The following is a 27,093-nucleotide window of genomic DNA, read 5'->3' as shown; positions in this document are numbered from 1 at the left end:
CACAAAACAGAATTGCTAGAGACCCTTTATCTTTTAGAGGAAATATGTACAATTGTTGTTGAGTCTAATCAAGCTTGAGCTCATGAAGATGGTCATCTTAGCTGTTGGCAGCAGAACTGGGCAAGGAGATGAACTCAATTGCCTACAAATTCCTGGAATAGACCGGAGGTAATACTTTGTGCGGTTTTGGAGAGTTTTCTTAAACCTACTCTCCTGTCCTTCTTCTCCTTCCCATGGAAATGGTGAAGGAATTAGACACATTATACTTCCCAGATATCTACACAGTTCTAGAGTAAATTATTATATTCCACAGATTATTAGAAACTGCCACTTTCAACACTTGCCACTTTGCTGTGTCATATAAATACATAGTAAAGTGAGCTTGAAAAGAATCTGTTTACTCTGAAACCCCGTGTAGGTTCTCTTATAGGCACATCCCATAATCCTCTCTACAACTCATCCCATTCACTCTCCTCTATTCATGTCTTCATTTTATCATCATCATCAAAGACCATGGGATTTGGGATTTGGTTTGTTTTTAAAACGTTTAAAATGTGTAAACACAGATATAAATAAGGTTAAGACTGACAGCCATGTGTCAACCTTACTTCTCTGGTTTGCATGGAGTTTCTTTCACAGTATTTCTAGATTCTTCTGATCTGCAGAGAGGAGCAATTACTACTAACCTGTTAATTAAGTTTGCAGGTGATGGTTACCTTTTTCATTATTGAGTGTAAACTCCCAGTGGGACTTAAGTGCTTCCAGTGCTGCACTCCACAGTGCAATGCCAGGAAAAAAAATTTGGGTTTCCAAGCATTGAACCCAGGACTGTGCACATGCAAATGATCTACTCCACCACTGAATCACATCCCCAGCTCTGTAGTTCACGATTTGTGATGCTGCATAGTTGACTATTAGTGAGGCTGTAAAAACAATTCATGGCATCTTCATGTACATGCATTGAACAGGATCTCTTGAAAGAAAAAGTGATTCCTAATGGGACATGAGGGACTGTGTACTAGATATATATGAATGCTGCAAGATAGTTTACTTACAATATATTAAGATGATATCTCACAAAACTTTAAACCGCTCTTTTGAAATACTAATAAGGGTATCCCAGAGAGACTACATAGGAGTTAAGTGCTTGCCTCAGGTACCAATTCCTGGTACCTTATGGTCCCCAAAGCATCTCTGGGTGTGACCCTAGAGGCCCCCAAGCACTGCCAATGACCCTAATAATCCATGGGCCTAAGACCCTCACATTGTACCACTAAGCAGGTTGACCAAGAATTGCAGAGAAGGACTCCTAGGCTTCCAGCACACATACGTGGGGGACACCCCAATTTGAAAAATGAATAGATACTTATAAGATATGGAGATTAGTGACTTATAGGGAACAGGTCACATTCTCTCTTTTTCCCTCTCCCATCAGAAATGACTCTCCTCAAGTCTTTCTCCTGTTTTCCCTTATGTTGAACCCAAATTCCTCGATTGTTTTTAGGGTGTAATCTGGCAATAAGAATTCCAGGTTCAGAGCTGGGAAATGAAGATTTTACACTTTCTGTTCTGTGGCTATCCCTCCTTCTTTTACTTCTCTGCAATTTTGGGCTCTTTATTCTCTTGTCACATTTGTTGATTTATTTGACTAGATAAATACAGTGGAGTCGTTTGAGTGCCCAGCACCATATTGAACCCTGAGCAATAGCAACAAGGATACTGTCATGGCCTTCTCCAAACACTGTCCTAGGATAGGTCCTCCTTGCTCTCCTCTTGTGTGCCCTTCTACCCTCATTATTGTGAGCTCCTAATATTGGACCATTCTTTCCAGGATTTAGACTTGATATTTTAGTCTATGGCAAATAGGCTTGTGAGAGGCCTTATACTGAGTGACAATGAGCTGAGTATAGAGATAGTTGCTAAGTATTATAAGTTCCCTCTTTCTAAGCTATCTGGTGAAGTAACTGTCTTTTTCAAGAGGAGTTGGTAAATGTAAGATGTAGCTTGTGTATGATGGCATTTTAGAAAGGCAAATAGAGGCTGGGGGAAAAAACTCAAGATTTGGGGGGGGGGCACATGCCTTGCATGCTTAGAAACTTAAGTTCTATACTTCTTCTGGTTCTTTAATACTACTAGGTGTATCTCTGGTGGATCCATAGTATCACTGTGCTGAATAGTGATGCACTGTTAGGCCCAAACATTGTACCTTCCAGACTGCTTGACTGACTGGAGTGGATCTTGGATTCTCTTCAGAGTACTGCTTAGGAAGCTCCTCAAATGTAAATATATATTAAAAAAGAAATTCACCCAATATATGAATGCAAGTAATTTTTACCTCCTTCATTTCCTGTTTTGCCTTACCCTAAACCTGATCTCGCTGTTCCTTTTTCCATATTGTCATAACCATTTTCTTCTGATCTAAAACCCTTTTCCAGAGCAGAGGAAAACTAGTGTGAAAAAGAATTCTATCTGCTTGATTTCTTATGTCCATGTTTGTTACCCTGTTTATATATATAAAGGTCTGTGTTAATCCAATTTTACAGCTGGTCGGGCATTTGCCTTGCACATGGACAATTCCGGGTTTAATACTTGGCATCCCATATAGTACTTAGGCACTGACAGGGAAAATCTGAGTGCAGAGCCAGGAGTAACCCATGAACATAACTCTGTATGACTTAAAAACAAACAAAAGCATGTAGTACCCTTCATGTTTTTCAGTCATATGTAAATTTAAAACCATTTCACCTGTACAAAAGTTTCCAATACACAAAAATGAATGTATAAAATACTTTTGGGGGATCTTGTTATGCTGGTGGAAGAAAAATGTAGAGTGAAAATTTTTGGCAGTTGTGAAGGGTGGAATGTCAGGTTGGAAATGGGGTTGATACTTCCTGTCCCCCTCCCATTTTCAGATCTCTCCTTCATCAGAGCCTGAACTCTTTACATTAAACCTTTGGAATTCAAACCCATTACTATGTCATTGAATAGATGAGAGAAAATTTGTCAGGAATACTGGGAGTACTGGCATTGCAGAGGAGACTCCATTGGATTGACAAACTGCTGGTGATAGAAGTATTCAGGCCCCACAAGAACCTCTGCTCAATCAGGTCTCCCAAGAGAGGATAAGTCAGGAAGAATATGCCTGTGTCTGTGGGAGCAGAATACTTACTGATTCCCTTCTGGTGGAACAGAAAAACATAAGTTCCCCATTAGTCCTCATTTCTGAGGAAGCAGGTAGACCAGTATGAAAAAAAGAATAGGACTTCTCACTCTGTTTGGAAAGACAGGCATAGAGGAAAATCCTCACTGAATTCTGATTTCAAAGGTAGGAAGGGAAGGAACGAGGAAGAGAGAAGGAAGGGAATTTCTTCTAAACTTGGTGTTCTAGAATAGGAGAAAACCTTCATTAAGGAAGGAAGGAAGGAAGGAAGGAAGGAAGGAAGGAAGGAAGGAAGGGAAGGAAGGAAGGAAGGAAGGAAGGAAGGAAGGAAGGAAGGAAGGAAGGAAGGAAGGAGGGAGGGAGGGAGGGAAGGAAGGAAGGAAGGAAGAAGGAAGGAAGGAAGGAAGGAAGGAAGGAAGGAAGGAAGGAAGGAAGGAAGGAGGGAAGGAAGGAAGGAAGGAGGGAAGGAGAGAGGGAAGGAGAGAGAGAGAAGGAAGGAGGAGATTTTTCTAGATCTTACTTTCTGTCTCTGGGTCTTAGAGGATGGATTTTAACTACATGAAGGAAGGATGGAGAATGGATGGAAAAGGTAGGATTCAGGACCCTCTCAGCAGAGGGATTCCTGCTAGTGTTCTTAGTATTTGTTTGGTGGACTTTGTAGAAACCAGAATCCTAATTTTTGTACCCTAGCACAGGAGACATAAATCTGTGAGCCTGTTTTTGTAAATATAATTTTATCAGAACACAGCTACACCATTTTGTCTAAGCAACTATGTTGCCACAACAGCAGAGAAAGGTGTTTTCCACAGAGACTGTGACCTGAAGAACCTAAAATATTCACTCTCTCTTTCTTTCTTTCTTTCTTTCTTTTTTTTCTTTCTTTCTTTCTTCTCTTTCCTTCTCTCTCCCTTTCTTCTTTCTTTCATCTTTCTTTTTTAATTTTTTATCATTCTTTCTCTTTCTTTCTTTCTTTCTTTCTTTCTTTCTTTCTTTCTTTCTTTCTTTCTTTCTTTCTTTCTTTCTTCTTTCTTTCTTTCTTTCTTTCTTTCTTTCTTTCTTTCTTTCTTTCTTTCTTTCTTTCTTCTTTCTTTTTTTCTTTCTTTCCTTTCTTTCTGGAAAATGTTACCTCTCTTTGACATATGATATTTTTATTACTTGACACTTTTTATGAAGAGACCCTACATGTCAGTAATCAGGTTTTGCTCACAGATTCATGTAGACATTCTAGTTTATTGATTGAACTAAACTAGTGTCTGGTGTTTGAACAAATGGGAGTATTCTTAAATATCCTTTAAATTCCTGATCAGCTTCATTTCGGATCCTCTGCTGCTTATTTATCAGGTAAATGTTTGACAAACAAAACAAGAATTTGAAGTCTATAGTAGTACCATCCCTGAAAAGCACTTGCTGTTCTTTGGGGATATAACATATTTGTGGCTTCTGTGGCCAAATCTCCCCTTGTGTAGGATAGAATGGGCACTGTCAGGAGACCTACCACTCTAGTCTGAGTTTATTTCAAAAAACACAGAGAATGCATTTCTAGAAGCAGCTGTGCATTTGAAATACTGCTTTCCTGGATATTTCAAAAATTGTGTGTAATTACTTAGCAAATGCCAACTTTTAAGCACCTGCTGTGGTCTGTGGTATCAGCTGTTGGGAGTCTCTGACCAGATTCTTTGCAAATGTTACCTTATTTAATAAGAGCTGGATAAAAGAGAAGTGTAGTGACTCTGATTTTTCAGATGGGGAAACTGGCATTCGCAACGTTAAGGACACTGTTCTCCAATCTAAGAGGTGAAGGATACTTGAAAATCTAAGCAAATTGAGAACACTAACAAAAAACCTTGAGAATTTATTATCAAAGAGACAGGTTTAACTCAGCCCCTTTTCATCTTAACTTCTCTTTTAATCCAAGCATCCAAGACAACATTTAAATACTTCTAGGCACATGAGACTCTGTCTTGGACCCGATATCTCATCAATGCTTTACATAGAAGCTGACTGCTCTAAGCAGTGATAGTATTTTTCCCAGAATTTCTGTGAAAAACAGTCGGCCCTTACATAGGCTTAGACTTGTCTTAGCTTCCAGCAAAGATTCTTCAGGCTTAAAAATCTAATGATATTCTATCTATAGTAGATAAGAGCTCTTTTTTTTTATATGTAAGATTTCCCCTTTACTTAGTGTGCCTTTGCAGGGGGAAGTGGTGCTACATTATATTGTTGGTGTATTTGGGGGTGGACAGAGTGGATAAGTGGATAACAGAAATAGGTCACATACCCAAAAACGATTTAAAAAAAAAAAAGGAAATAAAAATGTATGTGCCCGCAAATGTATATGTAGGGCAAACATTTAAAAAAATAAATTAATAAAAAAAAAAAAGAAATAAAATGAGTTAGCGAAGTTTTTAAAGGACCAAAGTGGTGCAAAAGACTACTTTACATTTGGGGGAGAACAGGTAAAGAGGTGGTGTATTACAGGTCTTATGCCTATGATGGAAGTACAGTTTTTCCCATTGTCTTTTGGTTTTTTCTTGTGGTGTGTGGGTTCCCAGGCATCTTCCAATCCGGCAGAGACAATTGTAACGGAAAGGGGCTTGTGGAAGCACAAAGAAAGACGCTATCCTAGATGCCATCCTAGGTTCAGTGCAAAGACCAAGATCACCAACCACAGAAGATGGATTAAAATGACACTGAGGTAACAGAACCTCTAGATTCACAAAGACTGACTTCACCATAAGTCCCACCTCAGGATCTGTACAGATACTGAGACCTCTAAACACAGAGCTCTGATTGTATCACCCTGGACAGAGCAGAAGTCTTCCACACACCAAAAAAAAAAAATATATATATATATATATATATACCACCGGGAGAGTAATGATCCTGAGCAAAGTCTAGAGCTGACCCCATGACAGTATACTCCAAGGACGGAGAAACCCCATAACTCATAGGGCAAGTGAATTCCTTTGCGAATGACCCCAATATTTACTGTGCCAGGGCAGGAGGGAAAAAAAAAAACAAAAATACAAAAAAACACAAAACCTCGGTTATTTATATATATATATATATATATATATATATATTACCTTCATTTATTATTGTTATTATTATTTTTATTTACCTAGCTATTTTGGTCGATTTCTCTGTTTGGATGTGACTATTGAAATTGTTGTCCCCAATTATTCTTATTTTTTTTTCTCTTCCTTTCTTTTCTTTTGTTATGTGCTACGCCATGTTTCTTATTTCAAGACCACGGCGTGTTTTTTTGTTTGTTTGTTTGTTTGTTTTGTTTTGTTTTTTATCTGTTTTTTGTGGTGCTTATCGATATAGCTAGAGTCCTCACTGGATACTTGACACTTCTTTTGGTACTGGTGAAGTGTTTCACCTTCTTTTTCTCCTTCATTTTCCAAATCGATGATGAGAGCCTCTAGAAGGATTCTGCCCATTTTCGGGGTATTAGACTCTTACCCCAGTTTATTTATTTTCTCGTTTTCGGGCAAAACCACGCAACTTGAACTAGCTAGCCCTGCCTCCACTTAGAGGGGGAAATAAGGGAGGCAGCAAGACCAAACTGATGCAAGACTACTAAGTAGTAGGTTAGATACAGAGGGGACCACATATTCTAGCCGCCCTGAGGGGGAGGAAAGAGGAAATGGGAGGTAGGACAAAATGGAGGTGTAGGGAGGACAATCTGGTGATGGGAATCCCCCCTGATTTAATATAAATATGTACCTAAAATGTTATTGTCAACAATATGTAAGCCACTATGATAAAAATAAAAATTATATTAAAAATAATAAATATTGTGATAATAAAAAAATTTAATGATATTCATGATTCCTTTAAAACTTTTAGGGCTGTGCCTTCCACTTAGATAGAGACCAGAATCTTTATTATTACCATTTTTAAGATTGAAGTCTTTGACTGGAAAGATAGTACAGGGATTAAGGTGCCTGCCTTGCTCCAGTTTTACTCCCAGCAACACATGATCCCCAAGCACTGATGGGACCACCTCTCAAGCATTGTGAGCCAGGTATATTCCTCAGCACTGACACTAAACCACCATCTACTACCCAATTTTCAACCCACCAAAAAAGTAAACAAACAAATAAATAACAAAAGCTCAGAATTACTCTTATACTACAAAGACATTCCTGTTTGGATGCTGATGGTCTCTCCTGAGTCATCTTAATTCCAGTTACTGTCTCTGCATTTAGAATGGTCTCAGATTTTTTGAACGCCATCTCTATTCAGTCCCTCTCCTTGGCTCAATGCATATTTCTTCTTCGCAATTCTACTAAGATTCTACTGGTCCAGGAAACTTACTTTGACCTTGAGATTCTGGACGTGGTGTTCTTCCTGGCTCTGTTAACATCATATCTGTCTTAACCTTTGTTCAACTGTGATATAATTTGTGGTCTATCACTGAACACCGAACTTCGTGAAGGTATTCTTTCTGAATTGACTGTAGTCACAAGGACTAAAATTCCTCTCTAGCGAGCTAATAGGGTGTTATCTTACTGTGAAACAATGTGAGCTTTGTGGAAATTTAGGAACTCCCTCCATAAGAAACTATACCTCTTAGGAGTAGTTTTCTGCTCCCTTACTCCTCTGTTTAATTCCTCTTTCTCCCCACTGCTGACTGCCTCAGCTGAAGCAGTGTCTTGAAAGAACTGTAGCCTTGGTTTGTCTGCAAGGTTCAGCTTGGCCCCTAAGCCCCCAATGGACCTTTTGATTTTCAGGGTTTTATTTTCTGTTCTCACTTGTTTGTTTTCTCAGGTTTCCAGTGACAGCTTTGCAAATGAGCACTCCAGTAAATCCAGCTCACCCTTGTAAGACATATTGTCAGTCACAAAAGTTTTGTTGAGTCTGATCTGACTTTCCAAAGAAACCTCTCTTCAGTTTTTCCTTTTCTCCTTGTTCATAGAGAGCTAGGTTTGTGTTTCAGGGAACTCATGGTGTTCTTTGTTCTTTTTGTTCTTGACAGACATCATTAATGGAGCTCAAGAAAAATGTGTATTGCCTCCTATGGATGGCTACCCCCACTGTGAAGGGAAAATCAAGGTAAGGCAGAAGTGATGGGTATTTGTTCCCATTCCTATCATTCTAAATTTCACTAATAATTCCTTTTTCCCTCTCTTCTTTTATCACCCTCAATAATACAGGTAGGCAAAAGAGTCATTTAAGTGGTAACTTAATCTTGCCAGTTTGGAGTGGTAACCATGTCAATTCTCCACTGCATATGCCAACTCCATGGTGATCAGTGCTCTCATTGGTGGGATTGAAAGTGCCTGGACCATTTAAGCCACTTGCTGTATCTTTGCCTTGATCTGTTTCCTAGCCTCCAGTAGGTCATTCTTGCCTGACCAATGACAAAAGGGCTGCCATTATGTAGTGACAACTTCCTGTCCTGTGAGAAGATCTTCAGATGGTGGTTTAAATGTCAGATTTACATTTATAATTGAATATCCAGAGACACTTGGCTACACTTGCGCTCTTAACAGCATTGTCAAATATCCCACTTATTTGTGCATCCATTAAGAAAACTTGGCTCTCACTCAGGAAATTCTTTTTCTCATTCTGAGTTTGAATTTATTCTGAGGATACTGAGCTCACGGCATGGGAGCATTTCCATGGTTGGAGATTCAAGAAGCAGTGCCCTAATTTTTTAATTCTGTTGCAGGAATGTGATGGGGAAAAGAGTTCTAGGCAGAGTTCCTGAAGACATAGTCTGGCTAGAACTCACTAAGAATTTCTCTCCTGAGAGTTACTGTCTGCTGAGTCTCATGGGCTCAGTCTATTTTTAAATTCTCTGTCAGGCCCAGCTCAGCATCTGCCCTAATTAAGCCAGAAGTAAGTTCTGTAGCCTCCATAGCTTTGGGCCTTGGGCCATAAGCATGTGCCCCCCCCCCTCTTCCCCCCTTCCCACTCTCACTTACCTCGTCAGCACTTATTTGGCTCTGCTCAGAGGTGTTCTCCTCCATTTCAGTGGATGAAAGACATGTGGCGCTCGGATCCCTGCTACGCAGAATATGGAGTGGATGGGTCCACCTGCTCCTTTTTTATTTACCTCAGTGAGGTGAGTGACTTCTTGTGTATTGGGGAAAATGGGATGCAGAAAGATATCTTTCCTTTTGTTGATCATTTTTTTTTAGTTTTATAAGCTGTGTCATTAAGTTATTTATGTAGGCCTCTTCCTTTCTGATGTGTGCTTGCAAAGCTATAAATTTTCCTCTTAGTACCGCTTTTGCTCTGTCCCACAAATTCTGATAATTTGGTCTTCATTCCCATTTACTTCCAGGAATCTTTTGATTTCTTACCTGATTTCATCTATGGTTGTTCAATATTGAGCTGTTTAATTTCCAGGTTTTAAAGTTTTTCTTCTATGCCCCTTTGTAGTTTACTTCTAATTCCAGTGCATTGTGATGTTAGAGGGTAGTCCATACAATTTTTATCCTCTTTATTTAATGGAGGCATGTTTTATGGGCCAGCATGTGATCTATCCTAAAGAATTACCCATGTGCATTGGAGAAGAATGTGTATTCAGTTTTCTGGTGGTAGAGTGCCCTTTATATATACTAGTTTGGTTTTTTCCAATTCTCTCTTTTAGAGTTAGTATATTCTTTTTGAATTTCAGACTGGTTAACCTATCGAGGGGTGACAGGGCAGTGTTGAGGTCTTCCACTATTATTGTGTTGTTATTAATATCTTCTTTTAGATTTGTCAACAACTGTATTAAATATTTTGCTGGTCCCTCACTGGATGCATACATGTTTAGGAGTGTGATTTCTTCCTATTGTACATATTCCTTGATTATTATGAAATGGCCATCTTTGATCCTTATAACTTTTTAAGTCTAAAGTTTGTGTCATCTGATATTAATATGACCATTCCAGCTTTTCTAAGGGAGTTCTTGGCTTGGATGATTGTCTTCCAAACTTTGATTTTGAGTCTATGTTTGTTCTGACTATTCAGATGTGTTTCTTGTAGGCAGTAGAGTGTTGGATTCAGCTTTTTGATCCATTTTGCCACTCTGTTCCTTAACTGGTGCATTTAGTTCATTGACGAGAGATAATTGTCATGGGATTTATTTAGGATTTTTGTTTGTTTGTTAGTCTATCTTGTCCTAAAGAACACCCCTTAGTTTTTCTTTTAAGGCTGGTTTTCAGTCTGTAACATTTCTGAGCAGTTGTGAAACTGTGTATATTTCTTTAAACCCGAACATGAGTCTGGCTGGGTGCAGTATTCTAGGCAAAGCATTAATTTCATTGAGTTTGTCACTATATCCCACCACTGCCTTTTGGCCTTGAGGGCTTCTTGTGACAGGTCTGCTGTAAATCTTAAGGATGCTCCTTTGAATGTAATTTCCCTTGTTGATCTTGCTGCTTTCAGTATTCTATCCTTATCTGTAGGATTACTAGGATGCATCATGGAGAACTTTTCTTCAGGTCTCTTTTAGCTGGTATTCTTCAGGTATGTAGGATTTGGTTGCATGCAGATTTAGCTCTGGGAGTGTCTCTGCAATGATGTCCTTGACTCTTGATTCTTCCTGGAGATTTTTTTTTCCTGGGTCTCTTTATTTACCTTAATGACTTTAGGAGGTTCAGGATCCTCCCTTCTCTGAACTTTAATTAATAGGATCAGCTTTTTTTGAGGTTTCAAAATAAACAGATGTTGTTTCAAGCCAGGGAGCTCACCATTCTTTGCACCTGCCTTTCCCATATTCATATGCTCCCCCTTTATTTCTTTTTGAGATCCAGTTGTATATTTTTTGACAAGATTATACCAAAATTATCACCAGACCATCATGGGAATCCTTAGCGAATGATATTTAAAATACCTCTTGGACACAGAGTAGTCTCACTTATCTATGGGTTTTAAGAAAAAAGACATTATTGTAATAATGCCCAGACATGAGGGCCGGACGGACCTGCTCACGATAATATGAAGTTCACCATAAAGAGTGTTGAGTGAAGTTAGAGAAATAACTACACTAACAACTACCATGACAATATTAATGACGGATAGAAACAGAATGCCTGTTTTGAATACAGGCAGTAGATTGGGGAGGAAGGAGTTGGGGGAATTGGTGGTAGGAATGTTGCACTGGTGAAGAAGGGGTGTTCTTTTTATAACTGATACCCAACTACAATCATTTGTAATCATGGTGTTTAAATAAAAATATTATTTAAAAAATAAGAAAATTAAAATAGCTAAAAAATACCTCTTGGTAATTAAAAACAGAGAGTTGGGTGCTGATGATTCTCATTAGTAGGCTGCTGGAAGCTGATTTTGTAGCATTTATGTGTGAGTTTAGGGCCCTCTCATTTCCATCTGTGAAAGGAAGGTCTTGAGCCTTGCATATACCTTCACTCCTGGGAGAGGGCAGTGAGATGTATTTTTCCTATGAGGAAAAGGTACTTCAGTCAGTTTAATTTTAAAAGCTTTCTTTCCCTTTCCATTTGATAGAATTTAGCCAGAATCCAACAGTGCTCACTGATTGACAAGCTGAGCTAATTTCACGGGTTCCTAAGAGTTTGCATGTCGGGGTATACTGCTGGAAGAATGGTTTTATATTCTCATCATGGCAGATCTCAGGAGATGTGGGAAAAGGGTACATTGAAAAGGGACTGCTGCTATCTGGGTTCCAGTTGCCTTAATTTGATGTGATCACCTGGCCTCCACTCCCAAAAAAGAACAGATATGGTTAAGATTTTTATAAAATGTGGGGGAGAAGGATTTGATCAAATAAATAAAGAAAATTGTGGGTAGAAAGGGCTGTGTGAAGAAGGGATTGATCGGGGATTCATCAGGATAGACCTGATGAAGTTTGGGTGTTTCACTTCTCAACTTGAAGCTATTTTTTTTTTCTTTTTTTCAGGTAGGAAAGGATTAGCTTATTCCACTCACTTATTATAGAAGATCAGGTTTTTCAGTTCATTGACTGCTATTGAATGGTTATTTTACTCATAAATTGTTAACAATTACCAAGGACAAATTTTCCTGGCATCCTACTGGGGTATTCATTATTTTGAGCGTCAAATGAAATACGAAAAATGGATGCAGGTAATTGATTCAGTAAAAGGTGAAGATAATTCCCCTGGGGAGAGAACCAAGAACTTCTGTTTTCTCAGTTGTAATCTTAAAATAACCTTGAAACTCTGAAAACATTTTTTTCTATAACCTTAAAACTCCGAGACCATTTTTACCTGTTATTATGGTATTATAACAGTACATATAAATCTTAGATTGGAATCTCACCAAAATGGCCACTATAGAGGGAGATGCAACCTTGTAGTTTGATAAGCTGACTGTGCTTCTGTAACTTATGCTAAGGTCTGTGCTGTTGGAAAAATTACCTGCCCTTAGGATGCTCCCACTTGCCTGTCGTTTATAGGGTACTAAGGCAAGGGTATAGTGATATTGATAGTGAATTCTGGATGCTGGAGTAGAAACTTAGACCATTAGATGATGAGGGAAGTGGCTAGGCTAGTGGTGACACAGGGTCAAGGGAGCAGTCTTGGGCACACCGGTGGTGGTGAGGTGAAGTCACTATGTACACCGAGATCACAAATGTCCACACCATATGAAGCACATTACCTTAACTATAACAAATTAAAAAGCAAAATGTAACTTCTCCATTTGAGGTATTAGACACTTATAGATAGGCATATACATTTTGATGTTTTTGTACAGTATCCTACCAGCATTATTCTTGAATAGGGGATATTATTAAAGTAGAACCTAGCAGATAGAAGATATTCACTAAACATAACATATTTTTTTTATGGTTTTTAATGTCTTGATTTGAGGATAGTTGTAGCATATCACTCAATATGAAGCTTTTTATTTGGAGATTGGGTTCTACTCTATAAATTTAGGGTTCATATTTCATTCCTATTCTCAAATCTAATTTTAGATCCTTTATTTTTAGTAATGAAGCTGTTTCCCTTGACTTCTCTGATTCTGAATTTCTGTTTGTACTAAAATGGTGAATTGGATGTGTAAGCAGCAGGCCATCCCTGCTGTTGTTAATGTAAAATGATTAGAGATGTTTGCTAAGGCCAGTTCATTCTTACCTAGTTTTTTTTAAAATCCAGGACATCGATGACTTTATAATGCTGTTTGTTCAGTTACCTTTCCTTTTTCTCAGTTTTTTGAAATTCTCTTTCTTTGGTCACTTCATTTTACCCGAAACCTCTTTATATTCTGTAGCCTACACCAGGTTTCTCTTGCAATTGGGAAAAAGATCCAGAGGGCCATCTTAATGTGATTTCCTTGCTTGATCAGCAGAGGTATCAGTAGCTCTTCTTCTAAGTTCTTATTGAGAAGACAGTTCTTGTTGCCATGTACATTAAACTTCAGAATTTTGCCAGGTATGAAAAGTGACATGAAGTGAAACGTGTCATATCTAGTCACTCTCCAGCTGACCAGTTCTAGTTAAACAGCATACTTTCTCCATTTTTCTTCCCCCGGTTGTCTCAGTGTGCAGACTTATAATGAATCATTGAATTATAAATGTCTATTTCTGCTCTTACCAACTTGTACTCTACAAATCTTTTATTTTGTTAAACCTCAGCAAGGAAAACCATCAATTCCTTTCCTTATGTTAACCCCAGGGAAGCTTTCTATGGTTAAAACACCATACTAGTGACTTGGATGGGCTAATAAAAATTGAGTTTCTGCCTTGGTTTGGTGGCAGACCACTAAGAGAAGAATGAGATGTTATTAAATCCTGCTGTATGCCACACACCTGAAATAAGCAATTTTCCTTACAAGTCTCTTCAGCTCTGATATCCAAGTCACAGAGACTTGTGCTTTATACCAGTAATCCATGCTATTAGTGTTGCCCTTTTAGGCAGAAGGAAAACTGAACTCAAAAAATAACAAGTAAGGGACTCGTTGCTACTCACTTTCCAGTTACTTCCATGCCCAGTTCCTTTTGAGATTTAACTAGGCCTCTAATTCTGTAGGTTTCCATCAGTTAGTGTCCGTTGCTATTTCCTAATAATCATAGTTTTGGTACTCAACCCCAACAAAGAGAAATAGTAGTGAATTTCTTTAATGCTCATGAAAAACAGGGACTCAGTCATTTTACATATTGAGAGTGAATGAATTATGTGTTGGGCAACTTTGCATTTCCAGGTCATTGGGCAGTTCATTTTCTTTACCTGTTTTTGTGAGCCATGTAACTACTTCCATTATAGAGACAAGAATCTACAAAGCAATTACTCTGAATGTCATTGTTTCAGGTATATTAACTTAGCACTCTGCAGAGCCTTTGACTGCTTTCAGCTTTTATGAGATTAACTATGAGTTTCTTTACCCCTATTGATAGCATATTGATAGGTTTTTTTTTTTTTGCTTATACAATTATTCTTCCAATGAGCATCTATCATACCCTACAGACCTTTTAATTTGTTTGTGCTTCTTTTCTAAGTACTTTTTTAGCCATTGCCAGTTTGGCTGCTATAAAATTATCAAATTGCTCAGTGATTGATTGCTAGATCTGAGGATGTGAACAAGCTGTTGCTTCAAATACCAATTTAGACTGGATGAGTGAGTGAGTGTATGTGTCTATATATGTGTACATGTGATTCCCTCATAAAGGAACAAAAGAAGCAATTTTATGCCTTACTCATCAATCTGTTTCTTATATTTCATGAACGGCAGACATAAAGGTCTTTGCCTCATCCTGTTATCTTTGGCAATACGTAAAACTAATATTGGCTGAGCATGCTATTAACCTTGAATTTAAATTCAGCGTGCTTAATCCCTTGATTAATGCCAAGATTAATGCCCAACAACAAAGGTTGAAAGCTTAAATGTTTGTGAATGCGAGCATGAAATGAAATCCTAATAACCAGAACAATGATTTGGATTTATGGGCTATGTTGGCTGCTAAAGATAACTTGGAAATGGTATTGCACAGACTAATTTGTCAAAGTGGGCAACAATAAAGAATTGACTGTTTAGATTGCAAAGAGAACTACAGGGAGAAACATAACTAATATTTTGAGACAGGTTAGTGAATTCTTTAAAATTATAAAACTATTCCTTGAGGATATCACTTTTTAAATAAACCCCTTTCTGTGAGACATTTCTTGGCTGGATCATATTATTCTCTACATTTCCAGTACTTATATACTTAAATTCCAGGGCATCTTTTGAAAAAAAAATTGCACCTTTCATAATGTACAGTATTAATCAGCCCAACTCATCTCTCAGTTTTTTTTCATCACCCTAATCATTTCCCTTGCAAATTCCTTTCCTTAGTGAAGCAGAATGCTTGTAAATTTCCAACTATATTTATTTCTAGGTGTCTAACTCTGGGTTTTACTTCTCAAATTTAGAAGGGTAAAGAACAAGATTTGTCAAACTTTAAACCAGTATCATTGGTACTAGAGAGATGGTGCAGCAAATAGGGTCTTACACACAACCAACCCAAATACAAGCCCCCAAACCCCATATTCTAACCCAATCCCCACTAGAGCCAGGAGTGAGCCCTGAGCACCACTGACTGTGGCCCAAAAAAGAAAAAGAAAACCAATATTAGTTTGTTCCTTAGAAAACAGGTAACAGATGGGAGTTCTCTTGCCGTCCTTTAACTCTTAACACCTTTCTATTACACATTAATTAAATAAGTATGAGCCTTTAGGTCAAACTTCTTTAAAAATGAAAAATTTTAGACATCTATTAAAAATGAAAATAGAAAAATCCTTATGCCCATGTGTTAGTTATCAAGATGTTATAGTTATCAATATATGGTCAACCTAATTTCTTTTTATCTTAGCCTCTCCATTATTTAGAAGCAAATTATAAGATTTTTTTTATCTGAAATATATTGATATGTTTCTTAAAATAACTGCTAGTTATCATAACCACTAGTAACTTATAATTTTTCATACTTAAAATTATATATTTGTATTCCTTGGTTAATATGTACATCCTTTTAAATGGAATCTTATTCATTTGAACTGGATTTTAAATAAAGGCCATGAGTTACCTTGTCTTTAATTTTTGCTTGAATTTTATGACTTTTTGCTTGTAATTTTTGCTGAAGTATCTTCTTCACAGTAAGTACCTTAAATATTTAAATTAAATAATCTTATTGTATTGATTTCCTTCCTACATTGAACCTGGTTCTCTTTTCACTGAATTTTCCATAAATTGGTAGATAATAAGGACTGATCAGAATCACACATAAATATTTCTGCAGAATTGCTCCATGGATGTTATTGTGTATTCCCCTCTGGAGTCATGCATTGCTTGATATTTTTTCATTTGTTTTGTTAGCCCTTGGTAATCATTGCCTCAGTTTTTTAATTCATTAGATTTCCTTATTTATAGAAACCTTTCTTTTTCACTCTGGTCGCTTCCTTAAATCATTTATTATAACTGATACTTTATCTGTATTCTTATTGATTTTATCATTTATGAAGTAATTGAAACATTGATATAGTCTGTCTATTTCAGATTTTCCCTTACTAAAAAAAATATCTTGTTATTTGGACAGTAGAAATCTGTTCATATTGTCTTCTGTTGTCTTTTGACCAGAGAGTGTTGTTTTTCTCTTCTTTTTTGTTTTATATTTCTTGATGTTGTGATGATACCTGGGGAGGTGGGGGATGTGGATATACACCTACTTGTTTGTGGGCTTTGCTGAGGGTTACACACTCTTAGTTGCAGTACTTGCACATTTGTCAGGGGCCAGGCTCCTTTGTGGTGCTCACACATATTCTGGTTGCAATGCTGTCTAGGAGTTGCACTCCTAAAACCGTGCTTGCACATGCCTTTCAGGTTGTGGTGGTTAAGAGATTATGTACTTTCTTGCAGCACAAAAATCCCAAGAAGCAGGGCTCTGGGACCTCACCTGTATGCATCAATATTAGGGACTAAACACTAGCGTAAAGCTTGTAAGGCAGGTGCTTTTTACCACTGAGCCTCACCTCTTCAGACCTAATGACTGATATTTTTAATAGTTTTGTATTGGATATTATTAAAAAATGTTCCGTGTGCATTTCAGATAAGTGCCAGAGACCTGGAATCTATCACTTTTCTGATATTGTCAGTAAGAACAATACCTAGACACTGCAGTGTAGGTGCTTAGGCCTACATTTCTACTGAGTACATCTAGGTTCAAAGGATGCCACAGTGATCAAAAAGGCAAACATTTCTCATTTTCTGGTGTATGGAAAGGAAAAGATCTTTTCTTCTCCCCAAAAGTAAAATATCTCTTAGAAATTTCCATAGCAGAAAAGAAAATGAGAGAAGGCTTAAGAAATGCTCATAATGGTGTCTGGTCTTAGGTAGTCAGGAAATGCCCTGCTGAGAAGTTGGAGGTGAATATTTGCTTCTGAATTTGAAGGAGGTGAGAGAGTAGTGAGATGGATGTCTGATGGAACTTTTTAGCAGGCAATGAAGATAGTAAGAGGAAAGATCCTGAAGTGACTATCAGCATCCAACACTAAGAGCAAGTGCATTAGAAGTCATCTCCAGAGAGGAATTTTGTCTTTAGCTCTAATGGTGACTCTGTGTTTATTAGATAAATTGTTTTATTTTTAAGCATTTTCCTAAAAAAAAAATAGGTGATTGTTTTTTGGTGGGAGTCTGTTTGTTCTAAGGGTATAACTTCTCTCACATAGTACCTTTGTAATCTTGGAGAGAAAATAATTGGAAAGTGGCGATAAAAATTTTAATGTTGGGGCCGGGCGGTGGTGCTAAAGGTAAAGTGCCTGCCTTGCCTGCGCTAGCCTTGGACAGACCACGGTTCGATCCCCCGGCGTCCCATATGGTCCCCCAAGCCAGGAGCAACTTCTGAGCGCATAGCCAGGAGTAACCCCTGAGCGTTATCGGGTGTGGCCCAAAAACCAAAAAAAAAAAAAAAAAAAAAATTTAATGTTAAACTCTGCTAGTCATTAAATTTGAGCTATCTAACCAGTAGCATTTTGAGCCTTTATTAACAGTTATACAATAATGCTTCTTAATAATGTACTTAACAGATCATATTAGATTATTAGAATGGAGAGAACCAAGTATATTAAAAGGTACATGTCTTTCTTGCTGAGGCTTCATTCTCATCAATTAGCATTCCTGGCCTTGATCTACCAGGGGTCCTCAAACTTTTTTTTTTTAATTTTTTTATTTTATTTTATTTAAACACCTTAGGGTCCTCAAACTTTTTTTTTTGAAATTTTTTGAATTTTATTTAAACACCTTGGGGTCCTCAAACTTTTTAAACAGGGGGCCAGTTCACTGTCTTCAGACTGTTGGAGGGCCAGATTATAGTAAAAACAAAAATTATGAACAAATTTCTATGCACACTGCATATATCTTATTTCGAAGTGAAGAAACAAAATGGGAATAAATACAATATGTGGCCCGCGGGCCGTAGTTTGAGGACCATTGATTCTACACTTTAGATAAAAATGCATATTAACAGGAAAATGGAGTCATATCTGTGGTCTCTAGACTGTAATTGCCTCTGTACATGGAGTGATTGTGGTTATTGAAGTGCTGTCCATGTGAGGATGGATGAAATGAGACCCAGTTGGCCACAGTGCAGCATGTCTGTGGGTGGTGGAAGAAGCATTTCAATGCAGTGGTTGGCTACAGAGGAATTCATTTGCTGCCTGCCTTTCCCGTGTAAAGGGAAATTGACATCTCTCCTCCTACTGCAATACGGGATGGATTTTTAAAACTCTCAGACCTCATGTCATTAGAACCCCGCTGGCTTTGTGGCACACTGAAAATTTACTGCAGTTTCTCTTTGAATTCTGTTTCCTTTCTAATCTCTTCCATGGAATCACCATGAAGTACCTCTCTAGGGATCACTGGCTCTCTGTTGCTCACATCTGCTTCTGTTCTTTCTGTTCCTAATATTTCTGCCTACAGGGAAGGGGGCGGAAATAAGTATTTAGAAAATGCACAAGGTCTCATTACCTCTCTGCATCCCTATCTCCTTTCTACCTGTGTGGTCTAGAGCTTTTCCTTAAGTCTTCATTCTGTTTTTCCTTACTAAGGTCAAAATAAAATAGACCTCATTGTGTTTAAGTCTTTCCAGTAAAATGATGGAAGTAGCATGATGATACATACATGGAAAAGAATGTCACTATCATGACTCTCGGTGCTACATAGATAGTACAGTGTGTAAGGCATTAGTCTTGCTTATGAATCTCTTGCACTACCACGTGTGATTTCATCCACTTTGATTACTGAATGCAGAATACTGAATGTAGCCTTTAGTACCACCATTGGATGTGGCCCCAAACTCAAATATAAATAAATAGAATGATAGATGAGAGAGAGAGAGGGAAAGAGAGAGAGAGAATCTCTAGTCTTTGATTTTGTGTGTGTGTGTGTGTGTGTGTGTGTGTGTGTGTGTGTGTGTGTGTGTGTGTGTGTGTGTGTGTGGCTAAAGGCAAAACAAATGGCAGCACTCACTCAGGGATTACTTCTGACTGTTCAGGAATCACTCCTGGCAGTCTCTGAAAATCAAATGACGTTCCAAGAATCATACCCGAGCCAGCAATTCAAGATTAATGCCTTACCCTCTGTACTATTGCTCCAGATCCAGATTTATTTATTTCTTAATCAAAGCATGATTTTTATGTATTTATTCACTCCCCTACAGAGAATTATTGAATACATATTATGTGGTAGGACTTACCTTGGGCTGGGGCTACAGTATCAAGTGGGAAGACTGAATTCTTTTGTCAAGGAACCTGCACTGAGTTTGGGGCCCAAACAGTAAATAATCAACTCATAGTTAAATAACAGTAACTTCCACAGGTAATAATTTCCCCCAAATGTGAAAAACAATGTTGGATAAGAATGTAGAGATCAGACTGATCTAGAGATTAGTTAAGAAGAAATCCAGGTAAAACATCTCTGAGGAAAAGCTGAGACAGAGCAGAGAAAAGGGAAGTCATATGGACTCCCTGGAGAGCAGTGTTTAGCTTGGAAAAATAGGAAATTGTGGACATAGAGTTAATGGGGGAAATGCAAGCTCTTTAAAACTTTTCCTTGGACCTTAAAATTTTTCTTCTCTTTTCCTTAACCTTTTTATCTCCAACAGAATAGCATAACTTGAATTGTTCAGCCTCATAAATTGAGGGGGGGAAAGGATGATACCAGGACCTGTAGTGAACATGTAGTGTAAATAAGAAATGACCAGACTGGAACACCAAACAAAATAGATACCCAACTTACAATAAGCTGTAAAGTGGAGACCAGTTACACTAGTATTCTGGGGGGGGGGGGTGGGTAAAGGAGGGAGATATGGGAGACATGCTGGGAACAGGAGTGGAGGGAGGATAACATTGGTGGTGGGAATACCCTTCATTCATTGTCACTATGTACCGTAAATAATTTTGTGTAATGAACTTCAGTCACAATAAAAATAAAAAAAAAAGAGAGAAAGACTCTATCCTAGGCTTCGTCCTAGGATCTGTGCAAAAACCAATATACCTAATTATAGAAGACTGACTACGACAACTGCAATTGAGCAGAAGTTTTCATGGGACCGTAAGGAAGACCTTGGACAAGTAACATGCTTGGAGCCTGTTGTTGGTCTTATGACACTATGCTTCATAGATAGAGACACCCTATATCTCTTAGGTCAAGGGATTTCCTTTCTAATTTCCCCAACATTTACTGTGCGTATGAAAAACAAAACAAAATCTTGCCACATCTACTCCCTTTTCCTTTTTTTTTTTCTTCTTTTAATTTTATTTATATCTTCTAAATAGGAGCTCCCACCTTTTTCATAGAACCTCAGGACATGAATCATTTTGTTTTGCCTCATATTTCTGTCTTTCTACAAATTGAGAAAAGAAAAAAATGTGGTTGGGACCTGGGGGCCAAGTAGTCTTACAAGCATTGAGTGGAAATTGAAAAGTGATCAGATCTAATTACCTAAACCAAAGTTAACAACAATAGAATCAAGACACCTAAACTACAACAAGCTAAACACAAAATGGACTACTACACTAATAGTCCAGGGGCCTAAGAGTGAAGATAGGGATATATACTGGAAGCTATGGTGGAAAGAGGTCAACACTGGTAGAATTAGGGAATGGCCCTAATTCACTGTCACTATATGCCTGCAGTACAACTGTGAAAGACTTGTAATTCACACTGGTTTCAATTAAAAAGAAAAAACAAATTCTTAATAATTAAATTTGAGGTAAACAATGTTTTTTAAAACAGAAAAGAGCTATAGTTAAAGCAAAAGATATAGCATAGTGGTTAAGGCACTTGATTTGCATGTGGTTGACACTGATTTGGTCCCTGCTAACAGATATGGTTCCAAGTATCTGCAGAAGCAACCCTTCTCCTGAGCACAGAAACAGAAGTAGTCACTGACCACTACCAGATACAGCCCAAAATCAAAACCAAGAAATCTATAGGAATGTGCAAAATGTGTATGGGACAAACTTAACAATAACTAAAAGATCATTATCTGAATTTAATGATTATCCCTCTACCCTAAACCTGCTATCCCTTTCAGGAAGAATAAACTTTTTAAATTAGAGAGATAACACTATGGAATGAACACATTTTACATGCAGGAGGCCTAGATCGGATGCCACATCATCCCATATACACTGTCTGGAGTCATCCCCAAACACTGAGCTAAGTATAACTACTAAATACCACCAGATGTAGCCTGAAAGCCAGAAAAAGAAGAATGACTTGGCTTGAGTTTGTACTTGCATTTAGGTCCTGTGGAGGCAGGGTGAGTTAGACTGCAAGTCTAAAATTTAAAATCAGATTCTATAGGTTCTTGGTACCAATTCTGGGTGTTATTTATTTTTGCATCAGAGAAATCACTGAAGGTCTTCTACTATGTCATCCATATGAGGCTTGAAAATTATCATTCTTGTACATCTTACAAGGGAAAAGAATTGCAAGCAAAGATTAACATTGCTTTAACTACCGATTTACCATACTGTCCTACAAAAGAAGCAGAGTAAAACCTTTTGAAAGATTTAGATTATACAAGTTTATTATTGAACATGAATAGTTAAAATTGAAGATTATTATTGAATTACTATTAACCATGCTAATGGAACTATAGGATCCAAGCTTCCAGTATTAATGTGGATTGTATAGCATTAAGGGCAGAGATTGGATCCATATCTTCAGGCCAGAGTGGATTCCTCTTTGCCCTGCTTTATTTTGGCACTTTAAATGGCCTTGCTTTGGGTCAGAGCAATAGCATATTGGTAGGGTGTTTGCCTTGCATGCGAACAACACCAGACTGATTCCAGTTCAATTCCAGGCATCCTATGTCGTCCCCCAAGCCTGCCAGGAATGATTTCTGAGTGCAGAGCCAGGAGTATCCCCCAAGCACTGCGGATGTGACAAAAAAGGACAAAAAAATAATAATTATAAAATAAAATAAAATAAAATAAATAAATGGCCTTGCTTGAGGATTATTAGATAAGATAATGCAAAGTGCTTCTTTCCTTGCAATTTGTCCCATTTTATTTTGGTTGTACATATTACCGAAAAAAATACAGTTTGAAATTCTATTATGAAAAAATGCTCATTAATCACAAAAGATCCTGATCATAGTTCTTAAAAAAAAAGAAATATTACCATACTTTTTTTGCTAAGTATTTGCATACATATATGCTAAATTTTCCTTTTCAGTTGACATTTTTTTCTTTAAATTCCAATTTTATTTATATATTTTCTTAAATAAAAATATTTCCTTTCTTCCTTTCTTCTTAAGTACAATAACTAATCTAATTCACTGATTTTGGTAGTAAGTCTGACCAAACTGAATTGTTATTTAGGAACTTGGATTAGTTCACCTGGCTCATGAAATTGCAAAACCTTCTCCAACCTAATATCTTTTCATCATTGTCTAAAAATATGAAAAAATAAATTGTTCAATTTTTTTCTCCTCATTCAAGGAAGGTGATGTATAGAACTCATTCTGTGGACTATACACTTATATTTCTAATTTATAATCTGGTTGATGCTTTTCTGGTTTTATTTCCTTTTTATTTTGTGACCAGAAATAAACTATAGTGCATAGTTCCTGTGAAGGAAGAAGTTCCTTGATATTGGGAGTGTACAGGGCCTTCCTTTGCTGAGAACTTGAGGATCATCTCCTGCCAGCTCACTGAATAAGGACAGGAGTAGGGTAGGTGATGGAGGAGTTCAGTGAGAACTTGAAGGCATAGTTGCAAAAGTGTGCGGAGGAAAAGTTCTTCTCACAGTTGTCGCAGTCAGGCTTCTTTCTGGGACTATGAAGAAAGATGTTGGGTTGGACAACTTGTATGCTTGAGCCTATAGTTAGTCTTAAAGCAGGATGCCTCATGGGTAGGGACATCCTGTTTTTTGGCCAAAGGTTTTTCCTTTCTATTTTCCTGAACTTTTGCTAAGCATATAATAAAACTGCTGCTCTCCTGCCCCCCTTTTATCTTTTAGATAGGGCCCCTTGCCTTTTTCTTTTTCTTTTTTTTTGTACTGAATGTTACTATAGTAATTATTATATCTTCCCTGTCGTAAGTAAAATCTTCTAAAAAATTCTGTAGTTATATATATATATTATATATATGTATATATATAATATATATATATAAATCTTTATTTAAACACCACGATTACAAGCATTTTTGCAGCTGGATTTTAGTTAGAAACAGAATACCCCCCATCCTTTTTCATAGAACCTTGGGACACAAATTAATTTGCTTTACCTTATATTTCTGCATTTTTGTATAAAACTAAGGAGAAAAAAAAAAAAAGAAAGAAAGGATGGGGGCCAGGGCCAAGTGGTCTCAGGTACATTGGTGGAGATTTAAAAAAAATGATAGAACTAAATATCCAAACTAAATTCAACAACAATAGAATCAAGGGATCCAAATTATAAAAATCTAAACTTAAAATAGGCCTGTTATATTGGCAGGCCAGGGGCAAAGGGTGGTGGTATCAGATGCACTCTGGGAACATTGGTGAAGGGAGGTCAACACTGGTGGAGGGAATGGCCCTAATTTACTGTATGTCTGAAATCCAGCCATAAAGGACTTTGTAAATCACAATGATTTCAATAAAATATATATATTTTTAAAAACTGTGCTGAGAAGATGGTTCATGGAAGATGGGAAGTGAGAGGACACTCAGATTTTAAGAACCAGAAGATGGCAAGAGTAATTTGAACTCAACATGTTTCGAGATCAAAGATCTGGGCTCCAGTTTTGTGGGTGTGTTAAACTTGCTAAGAGAATTTGGTTAGATCAGTCGGAAAAAAAATTTTAAGGATCATAAGGTTGAATTATTGGCCTTGAACAAGATTTTCCCCAAGTGTTTTTAATGATGCTATTGTTTAGGAAAGTGTTGCTCAATTGAGGCATGTTTGTTTTAGTGCATGTAGTTATTTCCAGTGTTGGACTTCTTCCCATCCTCTGGGGGGGGGGGGAAGTGGGAGCGAGTGTGAGAGAGAGAGAGAGAGAGAGCGAGAGCGAGAGAGTGAGAGAGAGAGAGAGAGAGAGAGAGAGAGAGAGAGAGAACTTTTTTCCCTCTATCCTCATGGATTAACTGGTTTTTGTACGATTTTTAGTTATTTTATTAGTCATTTGACCACTGTGTACCAGAACAACCACCTTACAAAGCCCCTCTCTGTGGGCCATGTCAGGATGTTTATAATTGATTTTTCCTCCATTAGCAGTGAAATTTCTTGTTAAAAGCTAAACTAGACTATTTTTATACTTTCAGGGATGTCGTTGATGCCTTAGAAGTATTAGCTAGTGATTTAGAGTAACAAGAACTGAGATAAATGATGAGTTTCAAAGAGGAATTAAAGGCTTGTGGATTGTGTAAGAAAGCTGTATATTTTAGAAAATCACCTTTTCATCCAAGTACATTTTGGAAGGTTTTTCTTAGGACAGAATAAAGAGAGGACTATACTCTGATCTGTGACTATTTCCCCAATGTCTCTCTTTTTTTGGTTGATTTTATTTATTTACAGCCAGTCTCATTTGATGTTTATCTCTCATGTCTTTTTTTATGTTATAGCGTGATGTATAGCTATGTGTATGTGGTTATTTAGTGAGAGATGGATTTCATTCAGCACCCCACTTGGCTTTTCCATTACATTATGTGGGATTGAAGATCTCCTCATCAGTACTGCAATCCCTTTGATGTCTTTATGGTTAAAATTGGCGTTGATGGCCAGAAAATTGAAGTGGGAGTAATGAATTTGCATTGCACACGACCAAATCTGGTTCCATTTTGGCACCATTTATGACCCTTTGGCATTATTAGGAAAGTGATTCTTGGTCAAATCGCTCATGTAGATATGAGCACCACTGGGATTGGCCCAATCTTCTCTCCTCCCACCAAAAAAAGTGGGGACGACTTTGTAACCATGTTTTGTCAAATCCTGTTTTGTAATTTGAATTAAAGTATTTAATCTGATCCAAATATAGACACTTGAGAGCTATTCTTCAGTACTGCTGGGTCCAGTGGAAGCATCTCCACTGACTTCTTTTTCACTGCTTTTCCCTGATTCTTCTCATTTGTGAAGCTCCAGATACTGTCTATCATGGTGTTGTTGCTGCAAGACCTTGGTAATTAGACAGGCATCCAAGGCAAGACTGTATTTTCTTTTGCTGTTCTTTTTTTAATGAGTAAAACTGTATCAGCATTACTTAAGGGGAATCATTTTCTGTCTCTGAAGTCATTCATATAAATAGCATACTTTGGTATAGTAGTTCTGGTTGTTTTTTATTTTTTCCACAAGACGTAAAAGATATTATTATACTTTTCCTATAGAAGGCTTCCACATTTCCCCCAGGCTTTGCTGCCCTCTGCTTTCATATCATTGACACTGCCAGATGGCCTGTTGTGAATCTCCCAAGATTTATTGTTTTAGAGTTTTTGTTTTTGCTATAGTAAAAATCTTTCATTAAGCATGGTCATGTCTGCTTAATTGCATTCTGCAGATAGGATGAAGTGTTGTTTGTTTTTTTTTTCATTGTTGTTGTTCTTTTTTTTTCTTTTACAAAGTAAAGGTTTGCTCTCATGTAATATATAGTTTGTTGATGCCATATCTATGGGGCCAAGGGCTAGAGTCACTTATGGCAGTACTCAAGAAGAACTATTCTTGGTTCTGTATTCTGGGGAATGTGTATGTACTTACGGGGATCATATGTGGTTCCAGGGATCAAACCAGGGTCAACAACATGTAAGGCGAGTGATTTAACCCTGTTCTCTCTCACTGAGCCATAAAGTATTCTTTGAGAATAATTCTTTGTGAAATGGTATTGAATATTTAATAAACTTCATATTGTGCAAACATAACTTTATATGTAGCAGAAAAATAAAAGATTTCTGCAATATACTATAGTGTGATACCACTATATTGCTGCAAATTGGGTACAAAACCTTCAAGTAGTTGAGATTTATCACTGGCTATACATTTCTGGAGTATGGAAATGTTGTATTCCTTTGATAACATCTCCAGAGCTGTAGGATACTACGTTTTGTATGACTGCTCTGCAGACCATTCTACTGATTCTTGGGACCCGTACTTGTCTCTGCCTCCTCAGTGGCCCTGCAAAGCTCTCCCCTATTCACTTTCTCTGTTTATTATTATAGGCTGACAGAAAAATGATAGAAAAAGTCTCTTCAATATCTGTTTATTAGCCAATTTTAATGATCTTCCTCTATTGGAAAAGGGTAGCTTGCTCTCTTGGAATTGTATGGATAACTAACAGAAAGTGTGGTCATGAATTTTTCTCAACTTTTTAATGTTTCCTATACTATAAACACTTATTTTTTCTAATTTTCTTGGAGTCTATTCCTGTCAAGTCTGGTGCTTTTCTTCTTTCCCAGTCCTCTCAATTCCCTGCATTGACAGAACAATTCATTTTCTCAAATGGCTTGCACAAAATCATTTAACAATCTCTGTTTTGTTT

At 37.4% G+C, this 27,093-nt stretch overlaps 1 protein-coding gene across 2 annotated transcripts in view; it reads left to right on the top strand.

Moving 5' to 3' along the window:
• MGAT5 (alpha-1,6-mannosylglycoprotein 6-beta-N-acetylglucosaminyltransferase) overlaps window positions 1–27,093 on the top strand; it is a 369,147-nt gene that overhangs the window by 210,667 nt on the left and 131,387 nt on the right. For both annotated transcript variants that reach the window (XM_049772998.1, XM_049772999.1), the window contains 2 exons: window positions 8,148–8,224; window positions 9,150–9,239. In XM_049772998.1, coding sequence (XP_049628955.1) covers window positions 8,148–8,224; window positions 9,150–9,239 — 167 coding nt within the window. The remainder of the gene's footprint in view (window positions 1–8,147; window positions 8,225–9,149; window positions 9,240–27,093) is intronic.

This window comes from Suncus etruscus, chromosome 5 (assembly GCF_024139225.1).
Source record: "Suncus etruscus isolate mSunEtr1 chromosome 5, mSunEtr1.pri.cur, whole genome shotgun sequence".
Taxonomy (NCBI): Eukaryota; Metazoa; Chordata; class Mammalia; order Eulipotyphla; family Soricidae; genus Suncus; species Suncus etruscus.
The sequence above is the reverse complement of the archived record's forward strand: the minus strand, read 5'-3'. Positions and strand labels throughout refer to the sequence as shown.